At 31.7% G+C, this 20,613-nt stretch overlaps 1 protein-coding gene across 2 annotated transcripts in view; it reads left to right on the top strand.

The window, feature by feature from the left end:
- Positions 1-20,613, top strand: part of NCKAP1 (NCK associated protein 1) — an 83,968-nt gene that overhangs the window by 37,885 nt on the left and 25,470 nt on the right. For both annotated transcript variants that reach the window (XM_032479876.1, XM_032479877.1), the window contains exons 9-17: positions 41-197; positions 2,706-2,762; positions 4,937-5,033; positions 5,413-5,519; positions 6,286-6,418; positions 9,080-9,161; positions 10,777-10,835; positions 16,255-16,400; positions 18,572-18,704. In XM_032479876.1, coding sequence (XP_032335767.1) covers positions 41-197; positions 2,706-2,762; positions 4,937-5,033; positions 5,413-5,519; positions 6,286-6,418; positions 9,080-9,161; positions 10,777-10,835; positions 16,255-16,400; positions 18,572-18,704 — 971 coding nt within the window. The remainder of the gene's footprint in view (positions 1-40; positions 198-2,705; positions 2,763-4,936; positions 5,034-5,412; positions 5,520-6,285; positions 6,419-9,079; positions 9,162-10,776; positions 10,836-16,254; positions 16,401-18,571; positions 18,705-20,613) is intronic.

The following is a 20,613-nucleotide window of genomic DNA, read 5'->3' as shown; positions in this document are numbered from 1 at the left end:
AATACTTTTACATTCACATTTTTTTTCTTTTTGTTTAAAGTTGGCTTTATTTTGTGCCATGGGATCCTAAATACTGATACAACAGCACTGAACCTTTGGAAGCTAGCTCTTCAAAGTAGTTCTTGCCTCTCTCTCTTTCGGGATGAAGTTTTCCACATTCACAAAGCTGCGGAAGACTTATTTGTAAACATACGAGGGTATGACATTTTCAATTATTTTGTCTTTTTTGGAAAAGAGTAGTGAGTGTAATATCTATTGAAGTTTTGGGGATAGAGAAGGATCATACTAGTCAAGAAGATAAGCCTGTACTGACTTAACAGTCACACCAAGTTGTTTTTAACAATCATCCCGATATGGTAGTAATTATATTTTTTATAGGTAGCTTCACAGATTAAAATATCTAGTGTTCTGTCCTTTTAAAGCTTGTATTCTAGGAGAAAGAAAATATGTACTCTTTACATATTGTAGTATGGTTTTAGACATAAATATTACTAAAAGCATAATATGTATTTTAAGAGTGAAATGTTTAGAAGTGCTATTTTAGAATGTAGTGCATTTGGAAAAGTATATGAATCAATCAAAAATACTTCATTACAGTAATTATAACAATTACAGAAGTCAGACTGCTGCATATAGGAAATCATGTTTCCTTATAATAAAGTATTCCAAGTGACTCATTTGTATTGATTTCCTGTAACACAAATAATTCTCAAATTTGTTTCTTTGAAATTTTTAATGTCTGCATTTCTTTCCACTTAAGGTTCTGTAGCCAGGAAATAAAAACAAAGTTGAGCTAAGACTTGGTAGCAATTATGAAATATTTTGAAATTAGGAGCATATAAAATATCCTAGGATCCCCTGAACCTGAAAGTGTTGAATAATTATCTTGGGTTCATTAGCTTTGTAGAAATGAAATTTACCTATGTTTATTTCATATTCAATTCAATAATGTCCTAAATGAAACTGAGATTTTAAAGAATCTGTTAGTTATTAAAACATAAAGGTATGTCTATTACTGACAGTTTAAGCCAGTATACCATTTCAAATTTTAATGTGTGTATGAAATACCCTGGGGTGTAAATTAAAATCCAGTTCCTGAGCATTAGCCATAACCTCCTGTATCTCCTGTATCTGTATCTTGGAGAGGTTTATAAAATCTTCCTTTTACCCCCCCCAATAGTTTACTGAGGTAAATTTATTAACAGAAAAAGTCATAAATTTTAGGTGTACAGCTCAACAACTTTGCATATGAATACTTTTGGTGACCTCTTAGATTAAGATGCAGAATATTTCCATTATCCCAGAATATTCTCTTGTGCCTCTTTCTCGTCAGTACTACCGCACCTGGTCTCCCTTCCCCTGGCCCTTTCTCAGGTGATCACTATTTCGATTTCTGTCACCATAAGTGGCTCTGACATTCTCATGCAGGTCAGTGCCGTCTGTATTTTTCAACTCTTAGTTCACCTTTTATTTTAGATGGTGGAGTACCTGGAAATATCCTGCCATTGTGGGCTTTGTCATTTCCTAATTGATTCACGTTGAAAATCCTGAAGCTTATGTGATGTTTTAGCATATTGACACCCTCTCTGTGGAATCATATTTAAAAACATGTAAACATTTAGAACTAGATAGTCTCTGTATATTGACTGTGTTTTATGTATGGTACAAGTAAGTGTAATAGCATCATGAAGCCAATTGTCTTTTTGTTACACTTTTAGTGTTAAATTTACCATTTAAGAATCTCTGTATTTAAAGTCGAGAAGTTTTAATTTTTTACTAAATTGTGAGTGATCAATCCAATATAAAATGTGAATTATTGTAGTAATTACAAGTCAGACCGTAAGTATAAAAACTCATTATTTATACAAGTCAATGATTACAAAATTAGTGTATTTTGAACATTTGCTTAAAGAACACAGAAATCTTGGCATACTTAATTTAGAAGTTGGAGTTCTTGGTGTAAGTGGTTCTAGCGAGGTTGTCAGGAAGATAATTTTTCTTTAACATTTTAGGAATTTTGAGTTGTGTGTAGGAGCCAGGAAATTAACATGTATTTTTAGCATTTATTTTTCAGATGGCATCTTTAAACTGTTTGATATTGGGTTCTGTTTCTTTTATTTAAATGTTTTTTAATTTGAAAAAATATATTTTTTAAATGGTGAGTAAATATCATCCAAAATTCTATCCCTTAAAATAATTTAAAGTAGTCAAATACTTTCCTGCCCTAGTTTTCTCCACCACAAAACCCCTATACCCAAATAGTCACTAATGTTAATCACTTAGTAAATGTCCTTTGAGAAGTTTTTTTATGCTTATGGGATAGCATAAAAAGTCAGAAGTAATAGCTTTGTCAGCACTTCCGATTTTTGGAAATCACTGTTATTATATCAGAAATATAATTTTAATGTCTCTATTGGGGGCTTAAGGAAATATATTTAGTAAAATTAAAATCTGCATTATGAATGTTAATTTTATTACTGGATTTTAATATAATACGAGGTTTATTTTTCTAGGTAGACTTGATTGGGTACTTAAGGTGCTAGGAAAGGATGGGGGTAGACTTCTTCCATATGTATCCAGTTTGAGAACCAGTTTTTCTTGTTGATAAGTCATTTTTGGTTGACTTTCTAGTATTTGACTAACTTGTTTTTACTGTTATTGACCACATTAAGATTAACATAGTTCCATATTTTTTTTGCACATAGCTATAATAAGCGTATTAATGACATAAGAGAATGCAAAGAGGCAGCTGTGTCACATGCGTAAGTAGCTCTAACTTATGTGTGGTACTTTCAACCAAGAATTCCTTTTTTAAAGCATTATTTTGTTGAAGTGATTGCAGATTAATGGTGTGTAAGAAGTGGTAGTAGAAGTGTGGGACTTTCAATCAATAAGAAATAAATTTATAACCTCTCTGTCTAGTAACCTTGGTATTAAGTGCAGATAGATTTTAAATATTTTTTGAAGTGTTTCAAAAAAATGTGCTAAGGAATACCATACAATGACTTTGTTTTGGTATCATTCAGGTCTCTTATTGCCACTATGCTCTGGTGCCAATTTTTGCAAGTTATGATGATTTTTGTACTACTTTGTGAAAATTGGTGTATCTTCACATTCTCCCGAATAGTATTTACTTTTCAAAGTATGTTAATCTCATATCTTTCCCAAATTTTAGTAAATACATTTTATTAGTAAATATATAGATAACTTAAATTAGAAATTAGTGTTTTTAAGATGTTTGAACTTTTCAATTTTCTCATTTAATAATTTGGTATTTCAGCTTAATTGTTACGTATGGTATACTTGCATAGAATATTTTCTCCAATAAACCTAGATAATATAGAGATAACATTATCTGATCCATCAGTATTTTCTAAGGTAGAGAGAAGATAATACCATTGTCATAGGTGAAAATATAAAACCTCAAAAAGTTTTAGAATTTGGGTTTAGGCTATAGGATAGATATTAGGAATTTAAATCATCTTTATTCATTGCTAACTGTACTATATTATTTCCTCATGCATTTTTTCCCCTTTAATAAAGTACTTATTATAAAATTCTGGAGTACAAATAACATACTTGGGAGTGTGTTAGAATTCCTTTCCTAATCTGCAGAAATACGTGTGATTATCACTTCTTCATGTGATAGACCCTAAGCAGATGTATGGTGTGATAGCTATCTTTTATAAAGATCTTTTAAAAGTAAGGCATTTTTATTTCCTTTATTTATTATATAAAACAATGATAAATAGTAAGTGGTAGTAATTCCTGATTCTCATTAACATGTGCCAGATGTAGTACTTTGTAGACATTTTCTCTCAATATTAACACTCCTTGCAGCAACCCTGTACAGTAAAATAGTAAAAACCTTTGCTCACTTTCTTAGGTATTACACCAGATGAGCTTATTACCATCAGTTAAAAGAGAGCTTGTCATTAGAATTATACTAACATTGTAAAAGTACTATATATTAGGCATTATGAAAGATGTATCTTTTGAATCAGGTGTCATCATCCCTGTTTTATAGATGAGAGGCTGAAACTTAGAGAGATGAAACCTAAGGTCACATAGGCAAAAGTTAGATTTTAATGTGTCTTCTAAAACTAATCTGTTGTGTCACAGCCAAATTTCTGGTGTTGCATATTTCTTCTACTCAGATTTTTTGGCATGTGCTCTGTGTATGGGTGTGTGGCCATTTATTTTTTGCACCTATCTAAATTCTAAAACTTTTTTGGAACAGTGTATATTTTACATAATATGAGTTGGAATATTTACAATATTCTGTGAATTTTTTTCTCATTGATATGTGAGAATAAATTCTAATTTGTAGTTTATTTTTGAGCTATCTAGTACATGAATATTTATGATTATTTTTCATCTTTCTGTTTTTGGGCAAGATGAGTGCAAAACAGATTTTATCCCAATGCCTTTAATGAATATCCTCTTATTTAGTTAGTTTTATGTATTTAATGAATGAGGATATGAATAATCAGATATTTATTAAGTTATAATTATTGATTCTATATAGGTGTGACAAAAATGTATACAGTAGGATAGTGCTTACTTTTAAGGATTTCACAGTCCAGTTTATAGAGTGCTAGTCTGAATGGTGCTAAACTTGCAGAAATTACTCAGAAATAGACATCTGGATATTAGGAAATACTTGTTGAAGGATTGGTCTTGAGGTTTGGGTAGGATTTTGATTAAGTAGAGAGTAAGAGGGTAAACATGGTTACAAAGTCAGCATAAGAAAGGCAAGGATTAAAAATAAGATTGGGAAGTCATTTAATGACAAACACATAGAAGATGATACATGTAAGGGCTTCTCTTTCCTAAGAAAACTTAGGGAATTGACCCTGAAATGATGTTATTTAATTGCTAATAATAATTTTAGTAAAAACAGATAAACTGTAATGGTGGGTGTCTTTCCCTATAGTGGTTCAATGCACAGAGAAAGACGCAAGTTTTTAAGGTCTGCACTGAAAGAATTGGCTACTGTCCTCTCTGATCAACCTGGTTTGCTAGGTCCCAAGGTAAATTGATCTAATTTTTTTCAACTGCAAATGTGACATACTAAATTTTTTTTTTTTAATTTCTTTTCTCTGTGAAATTTTGCTAAAATTTTGTCAGGGACTACATAAGAGGGTTTTAATATTTAGCTGATAGTGAATTTACTGACTTAACACTTGTAAATTACACCTTCCTGCATTTTCCTCACATTGTGCTTATGTGCGTGTTTTCCCTGATACATACTTTGAAGTTCTGTGTTCTGTCATTTCTGTCTTTTAAAGTTGCTGCTCTCGGTTCTTGCCAGTGACTTCTCACTTGAAGGAAGATTATGAATAGATTTTGTTTTTAATCTTTGCATGAGAATTGACAATGTTGTTTTTTTTTTTTTTAAATATGTATCAGGCACTTTTTGTTTTTATGGCATTATCCTTTGCCCGTGATGAAATTATCTGGCTACTTCGTCATGCAGATAACATGCCAAAGAAGAGTGCAGATGACTTTATAGATAAGTAAGTTAGCAATGTTAAAAAATATGTTGTTTGTATAATTTGATTTATGGGTTGTGGAATTTGGGGACTGAAGTAAGATTATTTTGAAAAACTTTTTTGGGGGGCTTTTCATATTTGTTATAATGCAAGGAATATTTTAATGTTAGTTGATACGAATTAGAGTGCAAAGTCAACTTTAGCTTAAAATTAGGGCTTTAAATATTTTCTCTCTAGTACTCTAGGTGGTCACGGAAGTCTTATTTGTTATTTTACTATAGTAATTTCTTAAGAAATTCATGTTTCAAAATGATTTACTACACAAAAATTTGGATAAGAATTCTAACAGAGTAGTTAAACTGACTGTGTCGTTTGAAATATCTTTCTCTCGTTTTAGTCTGCAGTCCCTCAATAGGAGTTAGGTAAATGAATCAGAGAAATAAGAATGTACAGAAAAATCTTACTTCTTCCTAATTCTCCAATCTTCCATTTATGATTTTTTAAATGATGTATTTATGAGATGGCCTAATTTTATTTTTATTTTGGATTTTCCTCTATCAGTATTTTAGTCCTAGCTTTTTTTTTTTTTTTGCTGTTTGTGATTTATTTATATGAAATAATACAAAAAGAAAGTAGTTGACATTAAATATTTAACAAGTAGTTGACATTAAATATTTAACAGTGCTTTTTCTAAGGAAAAAACAATGTAGTAGTATCAAAGGCATTTCATATTTTCTTTGATAACAATGAATTTATTTTTTAAAATATTTTTCTTGAATTTAAAAAAAAGGCACATTGCTGAATTAATATTTTACATGGAAGAGCTTAGAGCACATGTAAGGAAGTATGGACCTGTAATGCAGAGGTATTACGTGCAGTACCTATCTGGCTTTGATGCTGTTGTCCTCAATGAACTTGTGCAGGTAAAAACTATCTCAAATTATGCTCCCTTTTGTTCCTTTCTTGCCTCCTTTCTAATAACTGATTTGTTTGTTCGTAAACATTTATGAAATGTAATCTTGTGCCAGGTGGTGGAGATACAAATGTACATAAGACATGGTCACATCTTGTCAAGGAGATCATCTTGTGGGGAGAAAACATTTAGTTGTAGTCCAGCATGATAGGCCTGTTATGCTTAAGTGTGTACAAAGCTCATAGTGAACACAACACTGGGAGTGATTCTTTATCTTGGGAATGGAGGTGTACAGTAACCAAATTATAGAGGGCTTTGCAAAAGAGGAGGTTAGTCATAAATCAGATTTAGTACTTGGGAGGATCACCCTGGCTCAGTGAATAATGGATTGCTCGGGGCCAAGAGAGGAGGCAGAGAGTTCAGAGGAAAAATTACTGTAGTAGGCTAGGTGAGCGCTGTTGAAAACCTGAACTTGGACAGTGACTATGGAGATGAAGAGATGATGGCTACATTATAATTGATAATTAAGTATTAGAGGAAAAACAGAAGGTAAATATTTTTGCATAGTGTGTTAGAGAATGGCCAGTAAAAATAAAAATTCATCTAGATGTCCTAATTTAATGAAATGTCCTGATTTTATTTTCAGTTTCAGTTTTCCTCTATTGATTTTTAGTCTTAGCCTTTTAAAATTCTTTTCTTTCTATAATTTCTTGATTCAGTCTTTTTAATCTTTATATAAATTTCTTTTTAGTTTTTTCCAAATAAATTGACTGTAAGAAAAATTATATTTTATTTCCCTTATTTTATAAAATCATAGATATCTATAAACTATTATAAGCTGTCATACACTACAAAGGAAGAACAGCACAAATTCTCTGTATTAAGACTACTCTGAGACTACTGGTTTTCCAGAGAAATAACAATACTTTGAAATTCTAGTTTTCTTTCAAACCTACCTAAAAATGCATATAAGAAAAAAATTTGTTGATTTAATTGTTACCGTGAACTATATACAGTTTACAGGTTACTGTCCTAAAGTAGTTTATTTCTTCTTTTATCCGCTAGATGGAGCTCAGATGCTTTCTTTCTAGAATATCTATTAAAAGAGGGAATAGAAAAGTTAATTTTATCCCTAGAGTGTTACTGCTTTGCTATAGTTTTTTTGAATAATTACTACTTACCAGATAAACCAGAGGCTACTGTGCTATCACAGTCTAAAAAGTAAACCAGACCCCTAGTTTCATGTCATTTTGAAACTTGTTGTGACTAGTTGGATATTTATTAATAAATTTAACAGGTTTATGTTAAAGTTTAACATTTTTTAAGTCACTGCATGTTTTTTGGTGTCTTTTATATAAACTGGATTTTAATAATACTGAGAAAATTAATTTCTAATTTTTTTCTGGAAATATAGTAATAGTAATAGCAGCAGCAATAATAGTAATTTATTGATAGTATGTTGTATTACATCTGTGCAACAACTTTGTGAAGGTAGGTACAGTTGTCATTATTTATTGAAGAAAAGGGCCTTATGTTACTTGATTAGTATTGCACAGTTCGTGGGTAATAGAGCCAGTGTTTGAACTGAGGTCTTGGGTGGAGGGTATAGCTCTGGTAGAGCGCATGCTTAGCATGCATGAGGTTCTAGGTTCAATCCCCAGTACTTCCATTATAGTAAATAAATAAGTGAACTCAAGTCTTAACTCAAATGCCTGAGCTTTTTTATCACTGGCTTCTGTTATAAAGTTCACACATAGTGTTTTTAACCATTTGCTAGGATTTAAATTTATAACCAAGATTAACCTGTTAAAGTAGCTAATTGTAATAGGTATTAAAATTTTTTAAATTATGGTAAAGTATACATAGCATAAAAGTTACCATTTTAACCATTTTTAAGTGTACATTATAAGACATTATGTACATTTACATTGTTGTGTAGTTCTTAATGTTTTGAAAATTATGCTTTTTGTGAGCTAAGCATCCACTTTTTTAAACATTTATTATTTGGCATCTACTTTAGATGCAGTTTATCAAATATTCACTTTTTTAACCAGTCTGAGAGGCATTTCTTTGGTCCAAATTTTGTTGAGGTAAAATTTATATACATTAAAAATTAGTGTACTTGGAATTTGATACAACATTGTAAAATGATTATAAATCAATAAAAAATGTTAAAAAAATAAAAATTTAACTTAAAAGAAAGAAATAGCCAAATACAACAGGGATGAAATCTTCACAAGAGTTAAAAAAAAAATTAACATACTATTTGAATTTGGGCATCTGTATACATTCACGTAACCACCACCAGTGAAGATGTAGAATATTACCAACACTTAAAAGTTTTCTTGTGCACCTTTGTAGTTGATTCCCTCTCTAGACCCCAGACAACCCCTTATCTACTTTGTCACTTTTGCCTTTAAAAAAATTTTTTTGTATAAATGAAATCATCATGATACAAGTTTTTGTTTTTCACTGTTTTCAGTTAGCATAATGTTTTTGAGATTCATCCATGTTATTTTGTATTATCAACATTTCATTCCTGTTTACTGCTGAAAGATATTCCATAGTATGGATATACTGGTTTGTTTGTCCTTCCAGCAGCCGATGGCCCTGTGAGTTGTTTACCAACTAGATGTTTTTAACATTGCTTTATTTTTTGTTTCTTTTTCAGAATCTTTCTGTTTGTCCTGAAGATGAATCAATCATCATGTCCTCTTTTGTTAACACTATGACTTCTCTAAGTGTAAAACAAGGTAGTAAGTCTTTTAAGTAGAAACATATGTTCCCGCAATTAGGTTTTCAAATTTGATTGTTAAGGAGAGGATTTAACAGTTAAATTTTACAGAATTACTTGTTTTTGGATGTATTCAATGTGTTCTCTTTTGTTTTAACTTTGTTCTATGAAGCAGAGGTTTCTAAAATGGGTGTGTGATGATGTTTACAAAAATCATAAGAAGTATAGCTTGACATTTCTTACTATTCAGCAAGAGGAAAAAAGGGCATTTTGTAATAAAAAACAAAAGAAAGAAAAATGAGTGCCCCATATGTACCAAAGTGTATATTTGGTCCAAGCAATACCTATGACAGTCATGGATACCATTAATAAAATGTTTAATCTGGGTAGGCACTTTATGTACATTATCCCATTTAATCTGCATCAGTGTTAAAAAGCTGTAATTACTTTTATTTGACAGATTGGAAGACTTAAGGTTTGAGGGTTAACCTCAGTTATTTAACATGATTTGCCCAAACTCTTAACAGGCATTAAGCACTAGAATATCAACTTAAGTTCGTCTGTTAGTTTCAAAAGTTGATGTCATGTACTAGGCTGCCTTTCCATTATTTGAGTACTCCATTCCAGTAGATTGATATGATGTTTTAGTTTTGTAATCTTTAAGTGAAAGGTATCAGAAACCTTGAAAATTTCCGAGTAATAAATTTGTTTATTTTCGTTTTATCAATCTTTATAGTTATCACACTTAAGTAATGAATCTGCTGTAAACTTGCCTGGTGATATTTGGTTTATATGAAGTTATTTTTTGGAACTTCAGCATGCTATCCAAAGTTTCTGTTCATAGGATTTCTTAATGCTCTACATTCGGTTCTTTAAATTGACGTGTAAGCAAAATGAGAATCACAGAGTTTAGGAGAGAAGTCTGTACTTTATACTTCTCTTAGCATAACTGCCTCCTTTATCATCATCTTTGTAGGAAATGAGAATCATTTCACTGTCATAGCTATTAAATTATTTTTACTTTTTAATTGTGGTAAAATAAACATAAGATAAAATTGACTACCTTAACCATTTTTAGTGTATAGTTCAGTAGCGTTAAGTATATTTACATAGTTGTGCAATCAATATTCAGAACTTTTCATCTTGTAAAATTGAAGCACTATAGCTATAAAATAACAACTTCCCATTTTCCTTTTCCCCCAGCCCTAGCATCCAGTATTCTACTTTACGTTTCTATGAGTTTGACTCTTCTAGATACCTCACATAAGTGAATTACAGTATTTGTCTGTCACTGACTTTTTCACTTAGCATAATGTCCTCAACATGTCTTCCGTGTTGTAACACATGGCAGAATTTGCTTCCTTTTTAAGGCTGAATAATACAACATTGTGCATAAATACCATATTTTGTTTATCTATTCATCTGTTGATGTACTTTTTGGTTGCTTCCACCTTTTGGCTGTTGTGAATAATGCTGCTTTAAACATTGCTGTACAAATCTCTTCAAGACTCTGCGTTTTTTTTTTGTATATATTCTCAGAAGTGGAATTGTCTTAGCTCTTAAATTTTAAAATGTGATTATAGATTTGTGAAAACATTAACTTACTTTGTAACCTTTTTTTTCTATTATTGTAGTGGAAGATGGGGAAGTATTTGATTTCAGAGGAATGAGATTAGATTGGTTTAGATTACAGGTAAGAGTAACAATAATTTCATTGTCATTCTGTTTTGCTATTGAATATCTTAGTTAACAAGAGAACTTGTATAAATAACTATAGTCTTTACTTCGTAGAAGAAACTTTTTTTAATTGAGATATAATCGATGTGTAACATTATGTTAGGTTCAGATACACAACATAAATGATTCAATAGTCAGTGATGTATGTATTTTGAATTGATCACCACAGTAGGTCTAGTTAATATCCATTACGCATAGTTACAAATTTTATTTTTCTTGCTTTGAGAACTTTTAAGATTTACTGTCTTAGCAAATTTAAAATATACAATACAATATTATTATCTATGGTCACCATCCTGTACATTACATACCCAAGCACTTATTTATTTTGTAATGGGATGTTTGTATCTTTTGATCACCTTCGCCCATTTCACCTACTCCAGACTCTGCCTCTGGCAGCCACCAATCTGTTATCTGTATCTGTGAGTTTGGTTTTTTCTCTTGTTTGTTTTGTCTTTTTTGTGTTTTTTTGATTCTGTATATAAATGAGATCATATGGTATTTGTCTTCCTTTGTTTGATATCTTTCACGTAGCACAATACTTTCACTATCTATTCATGTTGTCACAAATAGCAGGATTTCCGTCCTCTTTTTATGGATGAATAATATTCCAGTGTGTTCATGTGAAGGGGTGTGTGTGTGTATAGCCCACAACTTTTTTATCCATTCATCAGTGGACACTTAGGTTGTTTCCCTGTAAATAATGCTGCAGTGAAGAAAGAGGTATAGATAGCTTTCTGAGTTAGTGTTTTTATTTTCTTCAGACAAAACTCAGACATGGAATTGCTGGATCGTATGGTAGTTCTATTTTCAATTTTTTGAGGAACCTCTTTACTGTTATCCATAGTGGCTGCACCCATTTCCATTCCCATCACTGATGCATAAGGGTTTCCTTTTCTCCACATCCTCACCAACACTTTTTATTTGTTGTCAATAAATATGATGGTTATTATTGTAGCCATTGTAACAAGTGTGAGTTGATACCTTCTTGTGGTTTTGATTTGTATTTCCCTGATTATTAGTAATGTTGAGCATCTTTTGATATACCTATTGGCCATCTTTATGTCTTCTTTGGAAAAATATCTGTTTAGATCATCTGCAGTTTTAAAAACTGATTTGTGGGGTTTTTTTTTTTTTTTGCTATTGAATTATATACAGAAGATACATTTTGTACTAGTTGTTATATTTGGATAAATGTATTTCTCACTTATACCAATATAAAAGTTGTTTTTAATAAAGTAGATTACTATAATTTTAAAATATCCAGATATTGAAATCCCAACTTCTCTTGATTATTCTGATTCAAATATTTAATTCTAAAGTGAAAGCGCAAAATCTTTTTTGACAAGATGTTTATAATCTAGAAACAGTTGATATAAATTATAGGCTTTCAGGTTTTATAGTCTTTGTTGTAACTACTCTGCCATCGTAGTGTGAGAGCAGCTATAAACAAATGGGCATAGCTGTGTTTCAGTAAAACTTTATAAAAACAAGCAGCTGGCTCACAGGCCATAGTTTACCATCCCCTGACCTAGTGCTAAAGTTTTTAATCTAATATATAACTGTTACATATATGATTTTTAAGGACTTCTAAAATTCAAGCCTGAAACCTTTGTGTATACTGTAAATTTAATGACAGAATTTAATTACCCTTTCAGTATTTCTAGTAATTATGGGAAAACTGTGGCATGGTACTTTAAGTAACTACATGTTTCAAAAATATGTATGTTTAAAAATAATAATAGTATGTTCTCATTATAAAAAGTCAAAGTACCCAGAGGTAAAGTAGAAAATGAAAGTTTATACTTTTCCCAGTTCCATTCCCTAGAAATATTCACTTTTAATAATTGGCCTATGCAGTGTCCTTTTAGGTGTTCAAACTTGTGAATGAGATTATACTGTGTACTGTTCTGCAACTTAGAAAAATTTAAAAGTGTTTTAATTAAAAAGTGAAAATATAAGCACTATGTGTTTGAGGAAGGGATTTTTAGATAAATACAATCTAAGGAAGGATTCTAGGAAAGAGCATACTTCTCTGCCATTCTGCTTAGTTCCCTGAGGTGATTTTGCTTTTCTTAGGTTCTTTCCTTCCAATATCAAAATACATGGGCACTTTTGTCTTTCTTATTCTGTGTTTTACAGCAGCATATTTTTAGAAATTAAGATTTTATAAACTAAGCCACAGTATTGAGTAACTTGCCTGAGTTGCAGAGCTGGTTAGTGGGAGATCAGAGAAGAATACTTTGAGATACCACCATCCCAAAATATTTAATGTGTATGTGTGATAGATTATTTTCTTCTGGTTAGAAACAAAGCTTAAGAATTAATATTACCTTGTTTTAAAAAATATTATGAAACAATACAGAAGTATTGCTTATAAAATGAATGAAAATAGAAGTGAAATTATTCTGCCAAAGGATATACACATTAAAAATTTTGAAAGTCATTGTCGCAAAGTTTGAACTGTTTTCAGTCTCTCACTCTGTAGACATGCCTAAGCCAACATTTTAGTTACAGAGAATTTTAGAGATTTAAATGTATTTCAAATTTACCCTTATTAAACACTTTCAGGATTATTAAACTAACTCATTTGAAGGATTCACTTGAGAATTTAGCCTTTGTCTGATGCAGTCGTACAGTCATATAGCAGGATATAAAGCATTTGAGTGAGCATTAGGAGTATAGAACTGATATATCCCTTTGTGAGATTTTTTATTTTCCTTAGCTTATAGGTGTGACACTATCATAACATTATCTCTATCTCTTTTCACATAGTCTTCCTTCTTTATGTATTTCTGTGTCCAAATTTCTTCTCTTCATAAGGACAACAGTCATTGGATTAGGGTCCAGTCTAATGACCTCCTTTTAACTTGGTTACCTCTAGAAAGACCCTATTTCCAAATAAGGTTACATTCTGAGGTATTGGGGACTATAATTTCAACGTTTCTTTTTGGGGGACACAGTTCAACCCATAACATTGCTCTTAACCATGATTGGGACATATAGTCACCTGGCCTCTTTCTATTGCATAATAGACTCTAATTTTTTAGTGATAATAGGTCAGAACATACCAAGGAAGAAAATAATGGGACATACAACAAGCCAGAGAAGTCTTGGCTAGGAAAAGAGGACCAAAATGCAAGGTTGGAGGCAGTGTCCGGAATCTAGGAGGTTTGCCTAGATGATGAAGAGCAGGTGAACAGTGAAGTTTCCAAGATTATAGGCTAGACCATAAGATGCAGGAGATAAAATATTCAGAGCAGTATTATATAATCTATGGAAAAGTACAAATCCACTTTTCTTTTTAGTATTTTATAATCTGACTATGGAGAGAAGGTATAAAAGATAAGAAACATTAAATAGCAGTTTATAATACAAAAACAAGTTAAAATATGCCACTGACAGGGTATGATTATCAACTAACTATAGTTTTCTTAGAAAGGAGAAAGGTTTTCTGAAGTTGAAATTGCTAGTAATGGCTTTATAAAGAAAGTAATGTTTTACTCAGACATTAAAAGATGGATAGAATTTGAATAGGAAAATAGCTTACACAGAAGAAGAGCATGCAGTGAGGAAAGGGCAAGTAAAGAGAGCTTTTAGTGTAAATATTACTACACAAAGGAAAGTATCTTCACAGAAGATAGGAATGATCTGACTTTGATCAGTGATCTGGTAGGACAAGAGTTATTAGCTGTAAGCATATGACCAGAGAGAGATGTAGAATTCTACAGATACCAGTTCTTGAGTAGAGCAGGGCCAGAGGATGAGCCTTTAAGAGAACGTTATAGTATGCTTTGTGCCTTCACTGAACTCTTTTTAGTCTTAACGTAAGAGTTCTCCCTTTCTACATTTATTCTTTGCCATTTATTTCTGCTTCCTAAGGCATCTCATTCCCCTATGTATTCCATTAGTCCCTTCAGCATCTTCAGTCACTCTTTAATTTAACTTTTCTTCTGTCTTCTAATTTACTTAGGTTGTTCATATCTTAGACTTTTATTTAAACTAGTTCTTCCTTTTTAGTAACGATGTTTTTCCTTCCACTGTTGTCAAGCATTTCAAATGAGAGTTTAAATTATGTCATTTTGTCAACATTCATTTCATCTGAATTTATTTTCACAGTGATACTTTAATTCAGAATTTTTAAGTGAGGATCGATTAATGGAAGTTTTATCTCTGTTTTATCATCAACAGTAAGCATACTTGCTCTTTGTCCCAGAGGGATGAATTACCTTATTTCTCAAGTTTGAAAGCTGCAAATAACAACCTTGAGAAATGGCCTGGTTAGTGAGTGGTCTGGGCCCTGCATTTTTGGCATATCCAGCAGGGAATGTAGGCACACATGAGATTCATGAAGGAATGTCTCCCCAAACTAGAACCCTGGCTGTCATTCATAATTCTACTGTTGCCTACCACATCTAGTCATTCCTAGATTAAATACTTTTAAACTATACCACCCTAGACCACATCGTACTATCTGGAATATTGCTGCCACTGCCTCCTGAGAAATCTCTGCCTCCTGCTCCCTTTCTATGCACCCATTCCTATTCCCCCTCCACATAGAACAGTCTCTCTAAAACAATAATTACTGTTGTACACACAGAACTTTTGGTGATTCACAAAATATGTAAATTATTAACATGATATACAGGGATCTGCTGGTTGAATCTCTTCTTTGCTGTCAAGCTGTAGCCATAGTGAAGTGTTTATTCTGTAGACACCCCTCCTATTCTTGTTCTCTGCCCTTCTGAAATGCCACCATCCATGGGCACATTTTTGCTTTCTGTGACTTGGTACCTCTTTAGTGGAATTTCTTTCTCTCACAACCTATCCTGATGGTTTTGGTTAAGACCTATCACCTTTTTGGTCCACCTGCACTAATTTTACCATCTTCTGTGCTTTTCTAGAATTCATCGGTTAGGACAGTGTATTATGCTATCCAGATTTTAACATTTCAGTATAATCTAAAACCTCCCTGAATTGACATGTGTAATACTTACTTTCATCTTATTGTTCCTATATATGTTTTCTCTTGAACTAGATGAAAACTTATTTTGGTAGGATCAACATGATAATCCATTGTTTTATACTTCTGATACTGTAACTTCATTTCTTTTGGGGGTTCAAGATGAATGATCCACGAATTAGGTTCTGTTTTATGGGACAGTAGTATTTCAGTTTATTTAAAGAAATTCTTCATAGGAATTTCAAGTTTGGGTCACTATAGACAATTTTAAAAAGATGATGTTGCGCATACAGTGTCACAATAAACTTGAAGTATTTTTCAATAGTGGGTATAGACTACTTTTTCCTGTAGACTTGGTCTATAGTTCAGGTCAGTACCTAATCTCCTTTTGTTTTTTGCTTTACTTTTACAGGCATATACTAGTGTCTCTAAGGCTTCACTTAGCCTTTCAGACCACAGAGAACTTGGAAAGATGATGAATACAATAATTTTTCATACAAAAATGGTAGATTCCCTGGTGGAAATGTTGGTGGAAACATCAGATCTGTCCATATTTTGGTATGTTGTAATTTTCTTTAAATCAGAATTTGAAATTTTTATTATCCAAAGATATGTTTCTTATTTTGCACTAGTGTAGTGCTTAAGACAGTTCAGTAATAGATCCTTAAGAATAAAGAAAATAGTGGACAACTTGCCAACAAAATTAAGTTTATCAAGTTGGGATTTTTTGTCTATTTTTAATTCTTTATAAGAGCAACTCTTACTGATGTGAATTTATTTTTTACACTTTCTTTGAGGAGGTGAAAAACAGTCACATCAAATTGTGTCATTTAGGCTACGAAAAAAAAAAGATTTGGATCAGGGTCAAATAGAGCCAATATTAGAAATTAAATACCAAATAATTTGACTGCAGTATTTGGACATTACTATGGTGATGATGTGGTGACTGTTCCCTCCGTTGAGCTCCACTCTTCTTTCCTTCTATCATATAGCTCTTTTGTTGTACTTAATAGTTTACAACCTTTGTCCCCTCTTTCTCCTCACATAATGTGGTTCTTGAAGGAAGGTCATGGTTTTGTTTCCTTAGTGTCTGACATAGTAGGTACTTAATAAATGTTTAAATGAATACATGATTGTGATAAAATTAATAAATAGTGGGATCAGGACTCAAACTTAAGTATTCTGGCTCCACAGCTATATAATGTCAACTCTGTTTCTGCTTCTTGACCTTTTTTTCTTTAGGAAAGCTGATGGAAATAACTTAGTAGGTTCTTTTATTTCTAAAATGCTGAGATAGTCTCAGTGGATAGTGATAGTAGTTTCTATATATTGAATAGAGATCATTATAAAAAGCTTCTCATTCCTGTTTTAAAAACTGAAGTATAGTCAATTTACAATGTTGTGTTAGTTTCTGGTAATAACATAGTGATTCAGTTATACACACACATGTATATATTCTTTTTCACTATAGGTTATTATAAGCTGTTGAATATAGTTCCCTGTGCTATATTGTAATATCTAGTTATTTGCTTATTTTGTATATAGTAGTTTATATCTGCTAATCCCAAACTCCTAGTTTATCTCTCCCTCTCCCTTTCCCCTTTGGTAACCATAATTTTGTTTTCTATGTCTGTAAGCTTTTCATTGCTTTTATTTTGGCAATGGGGAGGAATAATCTACACTGATTTTTGCAGTTTGTTGGTATCACTTTAATTAACAGAAGAAATCCAAATTGCCAGGGAGAGAAGGAGTAAGAGATCCCTTAAAAGAAACACAATAATCACATAACAAATTTGTAAGAATTTTAAAAATTATTTGGAGCCCTGTCCTATTGTCTGACCCAAAGACTCCCTTGGAAAGAAAGTGGAACGTTTTATGTTTAGGTATTTTTTGGCGGCAAAAAGTTTCCTTTTGCAAAAGAAGGATACAGCAATTAGAATTCCTCCTCTCTTTCTTGGAAATAAAGACACTTTTAGTAATGTTTAAATTTGCAAATTTTTATTCAAATTTAATTAATTTTTTTTGAGTAAAAGTAGGTTTGTTTAGAGAGATGCACACTCCATAAACAGAGTACAGATCATCTCAAAAGGCAAGATAAAGGCAGAAAGGCCTAGGAGATACACATTCCATAGGCAGAATGTGGGCCATCTTACTCAGAAGGGAGAGCGGCAGTCTCGGAGCATATTTTTTCTTAACCACATCCTTATTTTGTCTGTCACATACAAAATAAAGATGTTTACTGCTCTGTTTGTCTTATTATTCCAAGATGTACTATATTTTATCACCTCACAATCATTTAGATTTAACATCTTTTAAACTTGGAAGTAATTTAAAATTGATAGTGTGTCATTGTTTAATTGACAATGTTGTTCCTTCTTAGCGGCACGTAAAATAATGATGTTTCTTATAATAGATAGTGACTTGGCTTTGATGAAATTTGATGTAGGATTTGAATATTCATATACCATAGATATGGTTCATTTTCTCTTTAACTGTTTTATTTTAAAATGTGTTAATGTTATACAAATAATATTTTTATTACTCTAAAATGATTATTGGTGTGTAAGAGAAAACTCCTTGGAAAAATAACTGTTCCTTTCCTAAAAGAATAAATGCTACTGTTAGTAACTTTGATTCACTTGAATCAAATTAAATTAACTAAGGTACTGTATTATAAAATTTTAATTTTAACTATAAAAATTGTGATTCTAATTTTTGTTTCCTTACAGTTTTTATAGTCGTGCTTTTGAGAAGATGTTTCAACAGTGTCTGGAGTTACCCTCTCAGTCACGATACTCAATTGCATTTCCACTACTTTGCACTCATTTTATGAGTTGCACACATGAACTGTGTCCAGAAGAGGTAATTTCAGAGTGGTATTGTTATTTATATGGTATGCAGTATAAACGACGCAAACATGTAGCTGACCAAATGTTCACAAAGACTCACAACGTCATAATTACCTAATCTAACTCCCCACCTAATGCATCTCTATGCAGAATCAGAAGAATGCTTGAAAAAATATATGATAATAGGTATAATAGATGCAGTATACATTTGAATGGATAAAGACACGTACATGTTTATAGGAACATAGCATAAAGTCACTTGGAATAACCTTTATTAAAATGATGGTGGGTCAGGTATTAATATTTATGGTAAAGTTACATATAGTGATTGATTTTTGTATGCTTAGTTTTCCTCTGAAACTATCATTGAAAAGAGTTGGAAATTGAATGGAGGAGAGGTTACTAACTAAAAAGAAACATGTCAAAGAGGAATTTCACCAACTTATTGAATAGGTACAGTAAGCAGAATCCAGATTTGCTGGTATTTGTAAAACATTCACATACAGGCACATAGACACACAGTTACTGAGTAATTCAAGTAGTCAGCAGTTTTATAGATACTAAGTATCTATCAAAAATGTACTCAGTATTTTTTCTAATCTTTTAAGAAGAAATATTACTTTGCTAATATGGTAAGAATATATGTTAAAATTAAATCTTTTTTTTTTTCAAATAATTTAACTTAGTGTTGAGTCTCTTAAAACTACTGAACTTGTAGATAAGAAACTTATAGATGGCTGAGACGTTACTAATATCTTTAAGCATTAGGTATTATCTATTGCATATTGTTTTTCGTATTCCATTGGAAGCAGACTCTGAGACAGAAGTTAGCCTGTAAGAAATTTATTAGGCAGTACTTTTAGGGTAAAGACCTGTGAGGCTGTAATGCCACCAATTTTAATAGATTTAATAGATTTTTTCCCCCAATCATGACACATAAAATACATTATTAATTTTTTCTTTCCCATCATCCTTCCCATTAATTACCCATGAAGTCCTCCTAATTTTATTTGTGTGGTATCATTTCTTGAATCCATCTTTTACTTTCCATTGCTATTATAACTATTGTAGTTCAGCTTTCAATGGTTTTCATATGTACTCCTAAATAGTTTTTCTTCCTTCAGTATTTCTGCCTTTAAGACTTAACAATGCCACTAGAGTGCCTCTTTCCTTTTTAAAGTGCATACAGAGAAAATAAAAAATGTCTCAGGCATATGAGATCCTCAACAATTTGATCTCTATCCCCATTCTTTTTTTACTTTACGGATATGTATACATATATATATATAACATAAAAATGTGTCCTTTTAACCATTTTAAAATGTACACTTCAGTGGCATTAATTACCTTCACAGTGTTACGCAACCTCACCACTGTCCATTTTTGAAACTTATCACTCCAGCCAGAGACCCTGTATACCCTTAAGCAATAACTCTCCAGCCTCCTGTCCTTTGTATACTCTAGTCTACTTTCTGTCTCTATGAATTTGCGTATTCTAGAGAGTTCATATAAGTGGAATCATTCAATATTTGTCCTTTTGTGTGTCTGGCTTGTTTCATTTAACATAATGTGTCAGGACTCATCCGTGTTACAGCATATATCAGCACTTCCTTTTATGAGTAATAATCAGTGCTATGGTATATCACATTTTGTTTATCTACTGTATACTCACAGTCTTCTACTTTCCACTCCCTACTGTAACTAGCTCACCTAATATAAACCGTACTAATTTACTTGTCTACTTTTTGGCATCATTGAGGCTTTTCCTCATACATAAAATTCATTTCACTACACTTCTTACCTTTTCTTCAGTGCTCAGCTTAAATCCTACCTCCTCCAAAGAGATTTTCAGCATTTCTTCAGTTAGAATTTGTCCTTCCTTTACCATATTTTCATAGCACTTTACATCATTATTTTATCTG

Source organism: Camelus ferus, chromosome 5 (genome assembly GCF_009834535.1).
Source record: "Camelus ferus isolate YT-003-E chromosome 5, BCGSAC_Cfer_1.0, whole genome shotgun sequence".
NCBI classification, from domain to species: Eukaryota; Metazoa; Chordata; class Mammalia; order Artiodactyla; family Camelidae; genus Camelus; species Camelus ferus.
Note: the sequence above shows the minus strand (reverse complement) of the source record. Positions and strands in the feature narration are given on the sequence as shown.